General features: G+C 35.5%; 4 protein-coding genes across 5 annotated transcripts; all 4 read right to left on the bottom strand.

Annotated features, from left to right (window-relative positions):
* LOC124437102 (titin homolog) lies at positions 1 to 6,103 on the bottom strand. The gene is given in 15 exon segments (XM_046987121.1): positions 1 to 478; positions 727 to 2,968; positions 3,058 to 3,240; positions 3,335 to 3,502; positions 3,980 to 4,157; positions 4,340 to 4,407; positions 4,510 to 4,532; positions 4,608 to 4,623; positions 4,626 to 4,761; positions 4,854 to 4,946; positions 5,067 to 5,165; positions 5,255 to 5,289; positions 5,453 to 5,521; positions 5,680 to 5,776; positions 5,939 to 6,103. Coding segments are annotated over 15 exon segments (3,654 nt in total). The 5' UTR covers positions 5,999 to 6,103; the 3' UTR covers positions 1 to 291.
* A 535-nt stretch (positions 6,104 to 6,638) lies between these two features.
* On the bottom strand, positions 6,639 to 7,842 carry LOC124437659 (respirasome Complex Assembly Factor 1-like). The gene is made up of 4 exons (XM_046987635.1): positions 7,661 to 7,842; positions 7,323 to 7,426; positions 7,117 to 7,244; positions 6,639 to 7,053 (listed from the first exon to the last, which is right to left on the bottom strand). Coding segments are annotated over exons 1-4 (330 nt in total). The 5' UTR covers positions 7,757 to 7,842; the 3' UTR covers positions 6,639 to 7,051.
* Positions 7,843 to 8,774: 932 nt separating this feature from the next.
* On the bottom strand, positions 8,775 to 9,894 carry LOC124437658 (60S ribosomal protein L13-like). Its single transcript, XM_046987634.1, has 3 exons — positions 9,529 to 9,894; positions 9,131 to 9,304; positions 8,775 to 9,030 (listed from the first exon to the last, which is right to left on the bottom strand). Exons 1-3 carry the CDS (start codon positions 9,772 to 9,774, stop codon positions 8,809 to 8,811), a joined length of 642 nt encoding a protein of 213 aa, XP_046843590.1. The 5' UTR covers positions 9,775 to 9,894; the 3' UTR covers positions 8,775 to 8,808.
* Positions 9,660 to 14,925, bottom strand: LOC124437650 (protein disulfide-isomerase TMX3-like). Of its 2 annotated transcripts, XM_046987620.1 has the most exons (18): positions 14,675 to 14,924; positions 14,571 to 14,610; positions 14,382 to 14,424; positions 14,158 to 14,281; positions 14,036 to 14,081; positions 13,876 to 13,956; positions 13,684 to 13,795; positions 13,536 to 13,613; positions 13,402 to 13,468; positions 13,227 to 13,337; positions 13,088 to 13,148; positions 12,751 to 12,804; positions 12,531 to 12,587; positions 12,279 to 12,420; positions 12,011 to 12,049; positions 11,859 to 11,888; positions 11,573 to 11,764; positions 9,660 to 9,798 (listed from the first exon to the last, which is right to left on the bottom strand). In XM_046987620.1, the coding sequence occupies exons 1-18, from the start codon at positions 14,727 to 14,729 to the stop codon at positions 9,784 to 9,786; spliced, it is 1,347 nt and encodes a 448-aa protein (XP_046843576.1). In that variant the 5' UTR covers positions 14,730 to 14,924; the 3' UTR covers positions 9,660 to 9,783. The 2 variants fall into 2 exon arrangements, with proteins under 2 accessions (XP_046843576.1, XP_046843577.1); XM_046987621.1 differs by lacking the exon at positions 11,573 to 11,764 and having other exon boundaries at positions 14,675 to 14,925.
* Positions 14,926 to 15,173: the final 248 nt, after the last annotated feature.

Below are 15,173 nucleotides of genomic sequence, written 5' to 3'. Positions count from 1 at the left end.
TTAAACTATTAAAACTTTATTAACATATAATGAGGCCGGCGTAGATTAAAAAATATTCTTTCATCGAACTTTTTACCTCTTATCCAATGATATACATGCAAGTTCTCTTTGATAATTTTACTTTCACAGTGAATACTATACAAGTCTACGAATGGTTTTAATTAAATTTTGCAATGAATTAACGCGAAGGCAGGAGCATTCGAAATCATTGCCCATGATATGATCAATTGATGGGGAATAATTGTTTGATGGAAAAATATCAACGTGTTCGTTAAATACATACAACGAACTTTATTGATTGCAGCGACAGTAAAAAAACGCAAATCCTGCAACGACAACACACAAGACAAGTCCAACAATTGTTGTAGCATAAGAATCTTCTCTTTCTTCACTATTTTTCATTTTCTTTCGTATTTCATCTACTTTGTTCGCAAGATTTCGTTTACGATTCTCCACATCTCGGCGGCGAGCGTGAGAACTGAAACGGCAAAATAAACAAAATATTTACAATTTTTACAAATCAATTACAAAATATGAGCCCGTTATCTGTAAAAACGTGCTCAAATGATTGCATATACTGAGTGTTAAGAAGTCTTTCAGCATGAATATTCCGTTTACAGTTAAGCTACTCAAGTTTTCTACTTCATCTACTGTGACTTACTAAATTACAAAACCCAAGCCAACGAAGCCCAGACTAGAAACAAGCAATGCGTGTGCTGCACAAACCTTTCTGTTTCTTTTTCCTCGACATTTCCTGCAACGTCCCTATCCATCACATCACGTACTTGCTTTTCCTTGTGGAAAGATTCAAACGAAACTGACTTAGTGTTGCTAGATTCAATTGAACTCTGTTTGATTGAAGAGCGTTTTGAAAAATTTTCAGTTGATCCAGAAGCATCCTCTTCGCCACACTCCCATCTATCAACAATCTTCTCCGCACTTGAGCTTTCTAATGATGTATCTCTACAACTAATAACATCTTGGGAAATTTTCACATTTAAATCACTAGAAAAATGACCAGAACACACGCTAGATTTAGGAGACATCTGTTCATCTGTGTCAAGACAATAATCAAATGTATTAAAATTAGTTATTTGTTCATTAATTTGATCGTCATCTTTGTGGCTTGTCGTCTTTATTAATGTAACAGTTACTGTATCGTTATCTTCGAGGTTTGTTGTCTCAGCTATGATAGCAGTTGTAGTATCGTTATCTTCGGAGCTTGTTATCTTTTCTGAGGCCTTCGCTATTGAAATAGTTGCTGAATCGTTATCTTCGGAGCTTGTTGTCTTTGCCTTTTTTGCTAATGTAGCAGGTTCAGTATCGTCATCTTCATGGCTTGTGGTATCTTTTGACTTTGCTAATACAGCAGTTGCTCTGTCGTTATCCTGATGACTTGTTGTCTTAGCCTTTTTTGCTAATGAACCAGTTTCTGTATCGTCATCTATGTGACTTGTGGTCCTTGCTGTCTTTGTTGATGTTGCAGTTGCTGAATCGTCATCCTCCTGACTTGTTGTCTTTGCCGTCTTTGCTAAAGCTGTAGTTGCTGAATCGTCATTCTCCTGACTTGTTGTCTTTGCCGTCTTTGCTAAAGCTGTAGTTGCTGAATCGTTATCCTCCTGACTTGTTGTCTTTGCTAAAGCTGTAGTTGCTGAATCGTCATCCTCCTGACTTGCTGTCTTCGCCGTCTTTGCTAACGCTGTAGTTGCTGAATCGTCATCCTCCTTACTTGTTGTCTTCGCCGTCTTTGCTAATGCTGTAGTTGCTGAATCGTCATCCTCCTGACTTGTTGTCTTTGCCGTCTTTGCCAATGCTGTAGTTACTGAGTCGTCATCCTCCTGACTTGTTGTCTTTGCCGTCTTTGCTAATGCTGTAGTTGCTGAATCGTCATCCTCCTGACTTGTTGTCTTTGCCGTCTTTGCCAATGCTGTAGTTACTGAGTCGTCATCCTCCTGACTTGTTGTCTTTGCCGTCTTTGCTAATGCTGTAGTTGCTGAATCGTCATCCTCCTGACTTGTTGTCTTTGCCGTCTTTGCTAATGCTGTAGTTGCTGAATCGTCATCCTCCTGACTTGTTGTCTTTGCCGTCTTTGCTAAAGCTGTAGTTGATGAGTCGTCATCCTCCTGACTTGTTGTCTTCGCCGTCTTTGCTAAAGCTGTAGTTGATGAGTCGTCATCCTCCTGACTTGTTGTCTTTGCCGTCTTTGCTAATGCAGCAGTTGCTGAATCGTTTTCTTTGTGGCTTTTTGTCTTTGCCGTCTTTGCTAATGCAGCAGATGCTGAATCGTTTTCTTTGTGGCTCGTTGTCTTTGCTGAATCGTTTTCTTTGTGGCTTGTTGTCTTTGCCGTCTTTGCTAATGCAGCAGATGCTGAATCGTTTTCTTTGTGGCTCGTTGTCTTTGCTGAATCCTTTTCTTTGTGGCTTGTTGTCTTTGCCGTTTTGACTAATGCAGCAGATGCTGAATCGTTTTCTTTGTGGCTTGTTGTCTTTGCCTTCTTTGCTGAATCTTTTTCTTTATGGCTAGTTGTCTTTGCCTTCTTTGCCGAATCGTTTTCTTTGTGGTTTGTTGTCTTTGCCTTCTTTGCCGAATCGTTTTCTTTGTGGCTTGTTGTCTTTGCCTTCTTTACCGAATCGTTTTCTTTGTGGCTTGTTGTCTTTGCCGTCTTTGCTAATGCAGCAGATGCTGACTCGTTTTCTTTGTGGCTTGTTGTCTTTGCCTTCTTTGCCGAATCGTTTTCTTTGTGGCTCGTTGCCTTTGCCGTGTTTGCAGTTTTAGTAGTTGCCGGTATTTCCTCAACTTTTTGGTTTGTTGTCGTTTTCATCTTTAATGATGTATCGGTTGCTATCAAGTGGTCTTTGTTTTTGGGACTAGCTACCTTAGTAGGTGATGGCTCATCTTTTTCAACTTTTTTGTAATTGTCTTTCTTACTGTCTGGCGGAATGTCTGATAAGGCTGACGTCACGGTTACTTAACACGGTTTAGATATGATAAGATTAGCAACAGCTATGTTCTCAGCAAAAAAGTTTTATCGAATAAAAGAAACACGCATTACATACCTGATTGCTTGTTATCCTTCTTCTCAGATACAACTGGATGTTGCTCATCGTTTTTTTGCTTTTTGGATCCAGATTTATCGCCATATTCCTGTTGAAGTTTGTCTTTGGTAGTGTCTTTAACAGCTTGGGAACTTGTATTAAGCTGTTGTTTGTCTTTTTCCTTCTCCTTCTTAAATTCTGGCACTAATCGCAAAATAATAAAGGTTATAAATTAACAACACGTAGAAATATGACAACAATCAGGTAGTTTACGGTTGGTTGAATTCAAAATGAAAACCTGTGCTTTTATTTTCTGGAAATTCGTGATGTGGTTTCTTAGCTCCAGGTTGTTCATCTTGTGTATCCCCTGGTCTTTTTGGAGCAATGTGTTTCTTATCTCGAAGATCATCTTCTTCATCCTCTTCATCGTCATCATCATCTTCTTCTTCAGAGTACTCTCCTTCAGCTGATAATGAAAAAGTATTCAACATGCTTGACCAGACCAAAACAAAATTGTGTCCTCACACACAACTAGGAGATGCCGCTACAGCTAATCTGCTGCAGGCTTGACCTCTATTTCTTAAAATAGCAACTACCACAGCTATTTACACATCTCCCATTAAGGTCATAAGAAGAAGCTTTTACCAAACAGTCTTGAATCCTAAAATTTTATGTCTATTGTGACACACCAAGACCGTCAGGTTGGACTCTAATCAACGAGTGCAGATGGAACAACAAAATGTGATTATGTAACCCACACCATCAGGCACATTGATTCACAATCAGGCTTTTGGGAGTGTGTGAGAAAATATTTTTGGAAAATGGAAAAAACACCTTCCTAAATACTCCCACAGAAAAGATGAGGCACATGTGACCTTACATCCTTCCCCCACACCTTAAACTTTCTACAAATAAAGTCAAGCTTTCATCTACATATACTTACTCATACTATAATAGGCAGCACTATAGGCAGACGGTGAAACCATGTTTGCCCCCTCCAAGATTGCAACATATGAAAAATGAAGTTGTTCCGTGGTTTGAATAAGACCCGCTCGGTAAGTCCTGAGCTCTAGTAGTTTGCTCTTAACATCATACTTCATCATATCACCTTTTGCTTGGATCTATGATGTATTTATAAACATGGCAATTTCAACAGTCACAAGCAATATCCCTGCTCTATAAGGAATACATACTCTACACCTCTTACATAGGGGACGTCAATTGAGTGGGGGTCAAAATGATGATTTAAAATTTTGAGCAGAGAAGATCAATAACTTATTAAAAAAGCTCACATCTAAATTACTATGAAATGACTCAATATGTTGAAAATGACTAAGTATGTTGAAAAAATATTGCTAGGAGAGCAATTGCCTACAGAATTTTATTAGCTAAAGTCCTTCAATTTAAATTGTCAATGCAAATTAGACAACAAATGTCATTACCTCGGTAAGTGCAGCATCTATTAAGACAAACGTCCCGTTCTACCAATCCCAGCACTATCAAAGAAAGTTTAGAGTCTTACGGTTAAAGTATGTAAATGACTTAAGTTATTTTGATGTGAGGATTGGAACCTGCAATGAATTACAAGGGTCCAACTCCCTTCAATGAAGACTGATATTCTTTGACTTTCAGCAAATAATTCAAAAATGCTTGAGGTGATGAAGGAACACCAAAATCAGGCCAAGCAACATAATGAAAATGGCGAATGTCTCTCGTTGTATGCTCCTATAGAAATTAAAACATCAATATTTAGCAATTTTCCACAAAGTAGCATACGCACTTAAAACTTTAAATCAAAATAAAAAGGTTTATCTAACCTTCAAATGCTCAATCACCAAATGTCTTACAATATATTCATTGTAATTTTCTTCCTTTGATACGGATATCTTAATAGTTCCAGCAGTAGCATCCTTTTAATGGCCAATATTGGTGGCATTTGAGCTAAAAAATGCAGTTAATCAAATTTTGAAAAACACAAGTAGAAAAAACTGAAGTCTTTTCTAGGTTTTTAGGCAACAGCATTCCCCCACCTGGTTCTTCTCAACAACTTTGTTTAGCATAACAATAGTGTAGGACTTCTGTTGCCAAATCATTTGCCAGAAGTGTGTGCATGTACTGGGTAGAGGTCCCTTTTATGTATAAAATAAACAAAACATTGTAATTGAACAGTAACCACTTTTAAAACACTCATCAAAAACTTTCTCACATACAATATTACCTGAGTTAAAATATACTTTTTCCAATTGATGGGACCTAAAATTCAATGTGAGACTGACATAAAATTTCGCATGAAGAAGCTCTTGTTTATTAAACAAAGTTGAAACAGTACCAAATACTTTCACAATTCATCATACTAATTTTTAGAATATTAGCTTTGATAAGGTAAATGTGGTTAGTTAGACTTTTTTCAAAATACAAACCTTCAACAAGCTTGCGTTTATGTATTCTGTATCGCTATTTTGCAAACGAACCAAACTGTGATCATCTTCAGAGAAAAAGTATTTTTTACAATTCAAAAATAAACATGATATAAAAGATAGAAGCCGCACAAAAGCAAACTCCAGCGCTCAGCTAAGTGAAGCATATTTTTAACAAAATATATTTTACGGATATGCTGAGGATTTACGGTTTATAAGCACGTACAAGGAACAACATCTCGGTATCGATTAAGATTTCTGTTTTCGGGTTTTTTACCAATCGCTTGCGACGCAGCATTTTCTTTTGCTTTGTTATTTAATTGCTGAAGAATATAAAAAATCGCACATTCAATGATCGCTAGTGTTATCGCTAACGAGTGTATTTACATAAGAACACTTTCAACTTTTTGCTGATATCATACAAACGATAGTTTGCTCTTTATAGTATGAATTCAACTACGCATCTTTCTCGAGATTATACGGACCTGGAAGACATTATGCCATGTTCCAGACTTATCCATTTCTTGAACATCTTCAAATATCATGGCGAAAGTTAAAAGCAACAGCTGAAAAGGTAAACAACAAAGGAAGAAATACAGATAAAACCCATCAAACAAGAGTTTCAGTACATGAATTTTTTAATTTACTTCAACGGTTACACCGCTGTACGCCAAGTCGTGACGTCATCGTCGTGGTAAACTGACTCATATAGTGAAGTTCTGGGTATACAGTTTTGTGAAAATATATTTTCATTTGGGAAGTTTTTACCCTAAAAACATGAAAACTTGTCTTTAAATGGTAAAAATTGTAAAACTTGCATGCATATACCTATTAATTATTATAACAATATCATTGGTCAAGATTTTCAAAAACATTAAATCTTACCAATCAATGGGCTACTTCATTGCATAACTCTGGATCAGTCACTGCTAAGGGCCAAATGGTCAGGTTTATGGTGTTGTAGTTAATAAAGTACAACAATTCCTCTAGATATCAATTTTATATTTTTATGAACAATTTGTATATTATATGGCTAAAAAGTATATTTTTTGAAGATGGTGTGCAACATGAAAACTTTAATATCACATAAAAGAATTTAATGTCAACGGACAGTTCATAAACTTTTTAGGAAATTTGTTATTGGAATGTGCAGACTGTGTTTCCAAGTACCACATCTTCAGTAAATTGAGATAAAAATTTAAATTTAATATCCATTAGACAATATGGTTCACATGTTCATTTAGGCAAATAAAAACAGAATAGTAGTTCTTTTTCTATAGATCAACCATTTTTACAATTGTATTGCATATACAAGATAGAAAAATCAAAAGTGCAAATTAGATTCCATCAGATGTTTGCATATAAAATTAGTTTGAAAGTTTCATAAATGACAAAATATTGTATTATGAAAAAACTCCATCTATATTTGGTCAGCAATGATGGTGTATTGCCTTTGTGTATTGTGCATTATAAAACACGGTCATCACCACAGCTTAAGCAACAACATAGCAATATGCTTGAATTCTTTCAACAGCAATTTTCCCTTCTTAAATCAATCAACTATGATGCAAAGCAGTAAAGCCAATAATCCAAATGACCTGTTAAAAATGAAATAACACATTACAAAACCATATTTTCTTTAATTCTACGCTAAAACGCATTCAAAAAAGTGACAAAGATGTGAAGAATCCTTCTTTTGTTAACTCCATTGGTCCACCATACTCTTCATCATCAATTTTTTGAAAGTTGGTGAAATAGACAAATAAAGCACCAGCATTTATAAGGCCAAACCTAGTTTGTTAAAAATAGTGACACATTCATGAGAGAAACAAAAGTGAAGTAATCACAAACTTTACACAAATTACTTACAAAACTATTCCTGCAATTCCTTTTAGTGGAATTATTGCCCATATTAATCCCAAGACTATTGCCAAAACCTGCCGCAGCCAGTAAATAACATCCAGAAACTCATCCTTAAAATGTTAAGAATTTAGTTGAGATTGACGGAGATCACAAGAGCAGTTATGGCCAAAATTGATAGAAGACTTTAAGTGAACTTTATTGGTGAGGGTAGAGTGCTGATGACATGATATGTGACTTTAAAAAAAAGAATGCAAATACAAATAGAAGTTCTTTAAGGCGTCAATGCTATATAATTAGTTTGGAGCATCAAAAACCAAAGTGAAAGCCTTAATAATAAACGATACTTTATCATTCCAATTTGAACCAGCTGAAAATGCTTTGCTCCAAATTGATGGCTCGATTTCAACCTCCACGTTTTTCTTCCTCTTGTGAACGTTCATATCAAAAACAAATGTCTATTTCTTCGATAAAAACAAACTCGATAAGTTAATCTGAAATGGATGCCATGCTCAGCACAACTGCTCAAGTGACATCATAGTTCACATAGGGGCCTGGGGGGGAGAGGTGAAATAATCTAAATTTCTAATCTCGGTGTGGTCATTTTTCTCAACGTTGACATTTTTCACCGAGTATAACCAGCGCATTGGCAACGAAATAAGGTTGTATGTACAAAGAAACAATTTAACGAAAATGAACATGTTATTTGGCTTCCTCTTTGTCGTCGCTGGCGTTTTTACTGTGACCGAAGCAAGGGAATGTGTGTATACGTTAACCCGCGCTACTTGCAATGAGCAATGTTGTGGCAGAGATGACGGCAGTATGCGCTGTTTACACAGTTGTGAAAACGTGACATGTTCGAGCGATGAAGATTGTGGTACAAGTTGCTGTAAGAAAGGAATGTGTGGCCCGCCAGGGGCAGATTGTGGCAAAACACTCGCTATTATAATTGCTGTTGTCGTCTCAGTTGTCGTGATTGCAATAATAATCGCTGTTACAGTCGTAATTGTTATCTGCTGTCGTAGACGTCGGAAACATCCAGGAATGATTGTTTTGGTGAACCAATAAAGATTTTTTAACAATATATGTGGATTTTTCGCGTAATTAAAGACATAATTATGTAACCAAACAATTTATGGTCGTCCTGATCATTGGACATGGAATTAAAGTCCAAAGTCGGGAATGTTCATTTTCAACAACTAGTAGACTTTTTAAAAACAATATAAGCTGCACCACAGTATTAGGGTTTTATATATTATCCCAGGTGTAAAAAATTGCTAACACAACAATATAAATTTTCTTGCTAATAATTGTATACACCAATAGACAAGGGCTGAAGGTTGATCACTTTGTTTGCATTGTGAAATTTAATGACTTGTGTCATAACCATTTTTCAGTTAAGTTTTATTTCTTCGTTTTGTTTTTAATGCATGGCAAATGAGAAAACAACAAAAACACTGCTGTATTTTCAAAGATTTATTGATATTTCATTTTTTCACTTCTTTTTCAAAGCAGCTTCTTCTGCCTTTTCCTTTGCCCTCTTCTCCCGGATACCCAAAAGACGTTTGTTGGCACGTGCCATACGCATGCTCTTGAACACACATACATTTCTTTCTTCATCGGTGATTTTTCTAGCTTTAATTGCCTTAATCATGCCAGGATCATGAATGGGCAACACATCACCAAGGAGTTGTTGAGCCATTTGAAGTTCTGAATCCTGCATTATAACAAAATTCGACATGCATTTAAAGATTATTCTAAACATAAGATGACGGCAATATTTAGTTATGCATAGTGCACTTCAAACTATACTGTACCTCACTGTCACCCTGTCGAGCTTTTCCAGGCTTCCTTGGGAAAATAATCAGCTTACTCTTATACTCTTTTAGCCTTTGAACATTTGCTTGCAAGGATTCCTGAGACCTGTTCTTACGTCGATGATCAACGGCAATTCCAATAGTTGGCGCAAACTTACGTGAGATACCTGCATTCTAGGAAATATAAGAACTTACGGTTCAACAAAAACAGCCAAACCTACCATAAATGGACACCTTTGTGATCACAACCAGGTGCCTGTTAAGAGGTCCCTATTTACGAGAGGTTATAAAACATAATAACATTTGTGAGAAACCACAAATTGAGTGTCCACTTTCAAACAAGTGTCCATTAGTAGTGGTTTGACTGCAACTAAGCAACTGCAACTATGATTCCATACCTTAAGCTCTTCCAGAGTGAAACCCCGTCCTGGGCGAACTTTGATGTTGTATCTAAATGTTGGGCATCTAACAACTGGTCTAACAGCTCCTTTAACTGGCCTTGGAGCAACTTTAAGGGCCTTCTTTATTCTTGCTTGGCGACGTCTTTTCTTTCGTCCGGGTTGGTTAAACCATGTTTTGACATAACGTTGCCAATCCTTATGGAAATGGTTATTGTGAATCATATTATTGTGTTTTGGAGCCATAGTGATGGTTTATCTAGAAACTCCCTGAAAATAGTACATATATATTGCAGTCAAACGAAGCATTGTCGGGTGTTCATAAATTTATCCTAAGTTTTCTAAAGCCGTGGATTATACGAATTTAAGGGATATTTTACAAACGTAACATAAAAATAGGCACAGAAAAACAGAGCTAAGAACTTGTTTACATGTTTGAATAAAAACAAGAATAGAAATGCATCAAAGATTGAGAACGATGTAAAGGATTGTAAATTCATACCAGACTTATGGCAAGATTTCAAAGAGGAACATTGAGAGGGGAAATTTTCAATAACATTGACCCAGCTTCCGCTTCGTTAAATTAAATTTCAGTTGATTGGGAGAAATTTCACTAGAAAACATATCTTTCTAACGCAATGCGCGACTTGAATAGGGGTCCGGGTCCAACTGTTTCGTGCGAAATAGTAATGCAAATATGCCTGCAAGCAGACCACCAAAACCGTGAATGATGGATGGGGTCAATTGGCAGTAAGGATTTCATACATTAAAACACCCCACTTTATAACAAGTCACGTGATCTGTCCTATGAAATATCTCGTTGTTAATTATCAGTTCATAGATGTTTGTGACGTCATATGACCCCTTACACACAAAATCTATGAAATTGTACATGACGTATGCATTGCAAAAGAAAAGGCAACTGCCCTAAGTGACATATGCTGTATACGACACCGGTCGACCAAAAACATACAATATATTTTTCATGTGAATGAAGTGACAGAGTCTACAACCTCAAAAGGTAAGTAGTTTGAGCCCAGAAGTATTGTTACATGTTTGTAGATGTAGATCGTCCATGTTAGTAGATTGCTGAGAAGACTGTTCAAATTAATGTTGACTGAAGATGACTACAACTAAGGATGTTGGAATATCAGTCAAAATCAACAGTCCTACACATGACTCAACTAAAATGGATCTACATCTACAAACATGCAAAATGAAGTTGAAAAATTTTAGCTATTGCAAGGTTGACAACGAAAACTCGTCGAGCAACTGTGATAAAAAATTGGAAGAAAATATGTCTCAATTTTTGTATGTAGGTGCTACGAAAAAGACCGCTAAAAGAAGTAACATCTGATAACCTAAAATTTACAGCATGTAATTTCTTTACACAATAAGAAGATAAAATAATATTTATCAAACAATATTGATTTCTACAACCTACATGCATAATAAATACAAACAGTACAATAGTCAACATATTGAAATCAATATTACTAATAAAAAGGTGAAACAAACAATAAAAAACTCCGAAGTGTTTCATATTGAGAGCTAAGAATAAAATAGAACCAGTTGATCTCCGTTGTACAGCTTGAAAAGAAGTTTATGAGACAACAGCAAAAAGCACGAGTTTTTTATTATTTTAATCCAGTATTTGTTTACGAAATAGCAATCATTGTTCACAGAAAAATATTGAAGATTAAAGCAAAAACGAAAAAGGAAAAAGAGAGTTTAGTCAACGAGTTGTTTTCTCACTCAGTAGTTTTACAATATGTAGAAGGAAATTTAGCAGTCAGCGAGTGCAATGACGTCATACGTAGGTTTCAAGGGAAAAAGACAAATCTCATACTCGTTGTCATCGTGTTTGCTAAAGCTCACAGCTGCCTCTCATGCTGATCAAACATCCTCAACTTTAAGGAATAATTGTCCACATAAGCAATGCATGAACAAATATAAGCAAAATCCTCTCTTTAAAAGAACTATGGTCAGAACCCAACAAAGATCAATGGTATCAATCTTTTTTTAGTCTACTAGTCTTACTCACAGGTTCAGGTACAATATTACCCTTCTCATCACATTTCATCCCTCGTTGTTCTGAATTGTCCACAAAGTCAGGATGATATTTATCGTCGTCGCCAACATCAAAACAACACAACATGGAAATGAGAAAAACGACGACCAAAAATGGCAAACCGAAAATGACGACAGCAATGACAGGACTGGTATTCCACATGTCCTTCATTCAATAAAAGTTTAAAGAAAGAACGTTAACTCATCGACAGAAAATTTCACGATTTAGGAGCCTCTATTTAGAACTAAACTTGTTTTACCTTTACAGTCGTTCGAACATCCCACCAAATCTATATAAGATGAGGAGAAAAATCATTGAGGATGATAAAAAGTTGACAAAAAAATGTCATTCGTAACAAGACATGACTATAGGAAACAGTAACTCACACAAATAGTATGTTATAAAACGTACCCGAAACATCCTCAGCGAGAAAGTCCTTCCCCCATGGGCCTAGAAAAAATATTTTGAAAAATTCTTGACTCCTTTAGTTTAATTTTATCGCGGGAATATTAAAATGACAGCAGTGTTATCTGGTGAAAGTAACTTTCTGACTAGTAGTAGGATTATTGTATGATAAAATAATAAATTTGACTCTGGACATTTTTCACAAAGATTTTCTGTTGTGATCTACAAAGTTAACTTTTCAAGAGATAGAGCAGCATATTTATCGTGCACAAACCATAGCCTTTCCATTGATGATATCTTGAAGAAATGCATGTAGTTGTTCTTCGTTAAAACTTTCTGTAAGTTGTGATGATGGCAGAATGTAGTGAAAGTGTGACTCAGGATCAAAAACAAAAATCATTGGAACGTAAACTGGGCTGTCAAATAAAAAAAAATAAGAATTTTTCATATTAAAACATTAACTCTATCACAGCTTTCGAATCGCTTGTTTAATATAAATTTCATAAACTTAGGCTTTTTTTTTCACCTCATCATAATTGACTCTATAACATCTGTATCAAAAATACCAGCAAACTGAAAAATTCTAAAGAAAAAAAATAAAAACTCATATCACCAAGGGAGTCCATATTGTTACAGCAGCATGATATGAAATTGTTTTGAAAGAAATCCCTGAGCACCAAAAACTCATGAAACATTAAAGATGGGATTTAAAGAAAGTTTTATTCAATTAAGCCATCTGGCCTTACTTTCCAAAAGTGGAGAATTTTTCAATGGCCGTTCTTTTTCCAACTTCTCCAAGTCTTAAAAACAAAGTAGAAGCTAGATCAACTCGACATTAAATGACAGTGAAATCATTCAAAGAAGCACTTCACGAGAAATACGAATGAATCTTCAAGATAAGCAGAGAACCATTTGACTTCGTACGTTAATTTTTTGATATGAAGCCAAATCATTAAAAAACCATATACATGTAAGTTTTTCTTCTCAATGCAATAGGTACAGCAAAGTTTAAAAGACTGTAATTGTACAAATTGTTCAAACTAAACAAAAACAAACAGAACACTTATAAAAGCAAACACTTACATTGCATTAAGAGAACTGTGAAGTTTGTCTTTCGAGAAAGTTATAAGCACAACCATTTTCCCTAAAATGTGGATGAAAAGATTCATGATCATGAAAAAAAAAAAATGACATGGAAAATTGACAAAACAAATTAAAGAACCTGTTTCTACCAACTCGTGAATATTGGAGTCAGAAATGTACATAAATGGCAGGAATTTCTCTTGATCCACCCAAGTCGCCAATTTGCTTTCATTTAAATCGCCTTCTGTATCTATAAAATTGATGGATTCATTGAGTTCAAGCTTTCTTCGTACGTGCTCCGGTAAATGTTTTACCTTCAAACTTGAAATGCAAGCCTTCCTTGAAAACAAATAAATTTAGGCCACTTCCCAAGTTGATATCCTGAAATGAGATGAAATAGGATGATTAACACTGTTCATTCATGATTGTGTAGAAATGTAATAAATACCTTTGGAAATAAAGACTTGGATATGGTATAAAACAACACTTGGGATACTTTCTCCTCTGCAATTTCTTGCACTATTTCCTGGGAAGAAGTAACGGCTAATGAGGGTATGGAGGGAAAACTGTGAACAGCTTGTATACACATATCCTACCTTGTATTTATTGGACTCATTTGTATCATCGTGCACTAACAAGAAAAATACATTAGGAATTGATCTTCTTTGTTCAAGTTCGTTTGCAGTTTTCAGCTCTGTCAATATTGGCCTGATTAAAATGAAATAGATTGTGAATTTTTTTAATCATCATAATTAACATTTTTAAGAATGAAAATATAACAATTGTACCTAGATGACTTTTTGGCAAACTCAACTAATGCTTCCTTTGTATATGACCCTTGATATCTTATTGAAAATTTTCCTCTGAAACTGTGGAAATTGTTGGAAAATGAAAAGACATAACCTCACACAAAGTACTGAAAGATTACCAAAAGCTAGCAGAACGTACAATTTCAAAGTAGGAAATCCACGAATGCCATTTTCTTTAGCAAGCTCTATATAATCATTTAAATTATAACTATTGTAAATCTCTTAAAGAGTCATGTATTCTGCACCATTTCCACATTATACCTTCATGCTTTGTACAGTCTATTTTTGCTGTCACAATATTCGGACTTTCTATGGCCAATTTTTCACCAACCTCATCCCAGATAGGCTCCAATCTCTTGCAGTGACCGCACCATGGAGCATAAAACTAAGAGAGATCTGATTAGCGATCGACACTAAAACTTTCATTGGGTTATAAGAATCGTAGCTTTAAGAATGGAAAAGCATTACAAAAATGGTGGACGTACTTCAACGAACCAAAAGCGACCATCCTTTTTTAATTCATTGAAACTACAAAATATTATCAAATATGAGACACACTAGACAGATTTCTTTGTATTACATTTAAATACGTCCATGCAAAACAGCGCATTTCTAGACGATTCACACAGACACACAAACAATGCAATGTACATAATTTATTTGAAAACAATTACTTTTCTCCAACATCAATAACGCGAGTGCTTACTTGCTTGCCTACAACAGAGAATTGACGCGTCAACTGAACACAAAAGAAAGTAATGAAAAAGAGAAAACTTACCAACAATGAAAATAAAGCCTAACAAAAACGTTGGAAATTTATAAAATGCAGCCATTTTGCACCTGGACTGTATTCTACAAGTACTCACGTGTACAACGCGTACCCATGTACAGTTGAAGCAATCCCATGTAATCCAAAGGTGTAGCTATTTGTCTCAGACGTGCTCAATGATGACGTGCGTTTGAAAATATAAAAACGTCACGAAACATTCCAGTGAATGCTGAAGCGTTCTGTTACTCACGCAGATTTACCGCACGATCAGCAGGCTCTTATACGAAACTCGTCACGGAAGATTAAATGATTCACGTTGTCATCATAACTCGACGGGAGATTTCTCTTGAGTTCACAGACTATAATCATCTTGTGTGTGGATCATAATGATCTTTCACAAAATGGTAGTTATTTAAAAAAAGAAGATAAAGATCGCTTTATGCAAACAATAAATTAAAAAAAGACGAAAATTATATTTTCATAAAGCCCAAGGAAAATTATATGCCAT

Source organism: Xenia sp. Carnegie-2017, unplaced genomic scaffold (assembly GCF_021976095.1).
Source record: "Xenia sp. Carnegie-2017 unplaced genomic scaffold, XeniaSp_v1 HiC_scaffold_16, whole genome shotgun sequence".
Lineage (NCBI taxonomy): Eukaryota > Metazoa > Cnidaria > Anthozoa > Malacalcyonacea > Xeniidae > Xenia > Xenia sp. Carnegie-2017.
The sequence above is the reverse complement of the archived record's forward strand: the minus strand, read 5'-3'. Positions and strand labels throughout refer to the sequence as shown.

What these genes read in the sequence shown, in the direction of transcription:
- LOC124437659 (XM_046987635.1), bottom strand. Translation starts at nt 7,756, where the DNA reads ATGAACGTTCACAAGAGGAAGAAAAACGTGGAGGTTGAAATCGAGCCA. An exon ending in GTTCAAATTGGAATGATAAA is followed by an intron (nt 7,427 to 7,660) that starts GTATCGTTTATT and finishes TAACATTTTAAG; the next exon opens with GATGAGTTTCTGGATGTTAT. An exon ending in GGAATTGCAGGAATAGTTTT is followed by an intron (nt 7,245 to 7,322) that starts GTAAGTAATTTG and finishes TTAACAAACTAG; the next exon opens with GTTTGGCCTTATAAATGCTG.
- LOC124437658 (XM_046987634.1), bottom strand. Translation starts at nt 9,774, where the DNA reads ATGGCTCCAAAACACAATAATATGATTCACAATAACCATTTCCATAAG. An exon ending in TCACTCTGGAAGAGCTTAAG is followed by an intron (nt 9,305 to 9,528) that starts GTATGGAATCAT and finishes TATATTTCCTAG; the next exon opens with AATGCAGGTATCTCACGTAA. An exon ending in CTCGACAGGGTGACAGTGAG is followed by an intron (nt 9,031 to 9,130) that starts GTACAGTATAGT and finishes GTTATAATGCAG; the next exon opens with GATTCAGAACTTCAAATGGC.
- LOC124437650 (XM_046987620.1), bottom strand. Translation starts at nt 14,729, where the DNA reads ATGGCTGCATTTTATAAATTTCCAACGTTTTTGTTAGGCTTTATTTTC. An exon ending in AAATTCTCCACTTTTGGAAA is followed by an intron (nt 12,588 to 12,750) that starts GTAAGGCCAGAT and finishes TTTTTTCTTTAG; the next exon opens with AATTTTTCAGTTTGCTGGTA. An exon ending in TCTCGCTGAGGATGTTTCGG is followed by an intron (nt 11,889 to 12,010) that starts GTACGTTTTATA and finishes CATCTTATATAG; the next exon opens with ATTTGGTGGGATGTTCGAAC.